Source organism: Penaeus monodon, chromosome 29, assembly GCF_015228065.2.
Source record: "Penaeus monodon isolate SGIC_2016 chromosome 29, NSTDA_Pmon_1, whole genome shotgun sequence".
Classification (NCBI taxonomy): Eukaryota; Metazoa; Arthropoda; class Malacostraca; order Decapoda; family Penaeidae; genus Penaeus; species Penaeus monodon.
Window position 1 is genome coordinate 7789472 of NC_051414.1, and position 951 is coordinate 7790422.

The 951-nt window shown below is 36.9% G+C and overlaps 1 protein-coding gene across 1 annotated transcript in view; it reads left to right on the plus strand.

The window, feature by feature from the left end:
* The window catches only part of LOC119591925 (1-acyl-sn-glycerol-3-phosphate acyltransferase alpha-like), a 13209-nt gene extending 12264 nt beyond the window's left edge, over positions 1-945 (plus strand). Inside the window, 1 exon segment of the mRNA XM_037940679.1 lies at positions 174-945. Coding sequence (XP_037796607.1) covers positions 174-221 — 48 coding nt within the window. The 3' untranslated portion in view covers positions 222-945.
* The last annotated feature ends 6 nt before the right edge of the window (positions 946-951 follow it).

A 951-nucleotide genomic window follows, 5' to 3' on the forward strand; every position in this document is an offset into this window, starting at 1 on the left:
TAAGGTCAAGGGAAAACTATAATGGTCTTGTCAGAATGTTGTTTTACTCTCTTGAGGTTTTTAGTATTGAGTCAGTTTCTATTGAGTAAGATTATTTCAGTATTCTTCATATCCATGTCTTTTCTTAGGGCTCTCATATAATCACCAGTAACATGATGCATTTCTCCCCTCAGGTGCACCACCCATGGCCCTTGACAGAGGCAGTTAAGAAGAATAGTTAAACTAAGAAGGTAGAGCTTAGGTAGCAGCACCCTCACATTCTCCTCACTAGAGCCATCCCCTCAGCAGCGCATGTACACCTCTAACCGACCCTGCGACGGTGGCTGTGCTTTGTTCTAGTGAATGTTCTTTTACCCGGAATATCTATCTGCCAAAACCCGTGTCGTTATCAAGAGACTTTGATGGCCACATATGTAGCTGGGACAACCTTGGAATGGCTTTGGTATTTTAAAAAGCTGGTTCTATATCTGCTTTCAATATCAACTATATATACATATATAGGTATTTCAACCAAAGTTACTACAATGGCCGTGTTCTCTTCAACTACTTGAGTTTTGTTATTTTTTTTATCTTATTTTTCATTGATAGTAAGTTAAGGATAATATACATTTCACAGAGACCAACTTCAGATAACCATTTGATAGCTACAAACAGTACTGCTATAGTAGAAACATATACCGGTATCAGTATATCCCTATGATTGTGAATACTGTAAATCAAATATGTAGTGGAGTTAGTGTACCATGTACATTGTACAAAAGCTGACAGATACGTCAGAAAGAAAATGCTTGCCAAATCCACAAACTTCTTACAATGAGTTAAAACCGAATTATTGTTCTGTTGCGTCAGCCTTAAATAAGGCAATGTATGTGTTTGCCCGAATATCAGTGAAAGAAATACTTAAATTAGTTATAGCTATATAGGATGTTTATTGCTTCTCAGTGTTTGAAA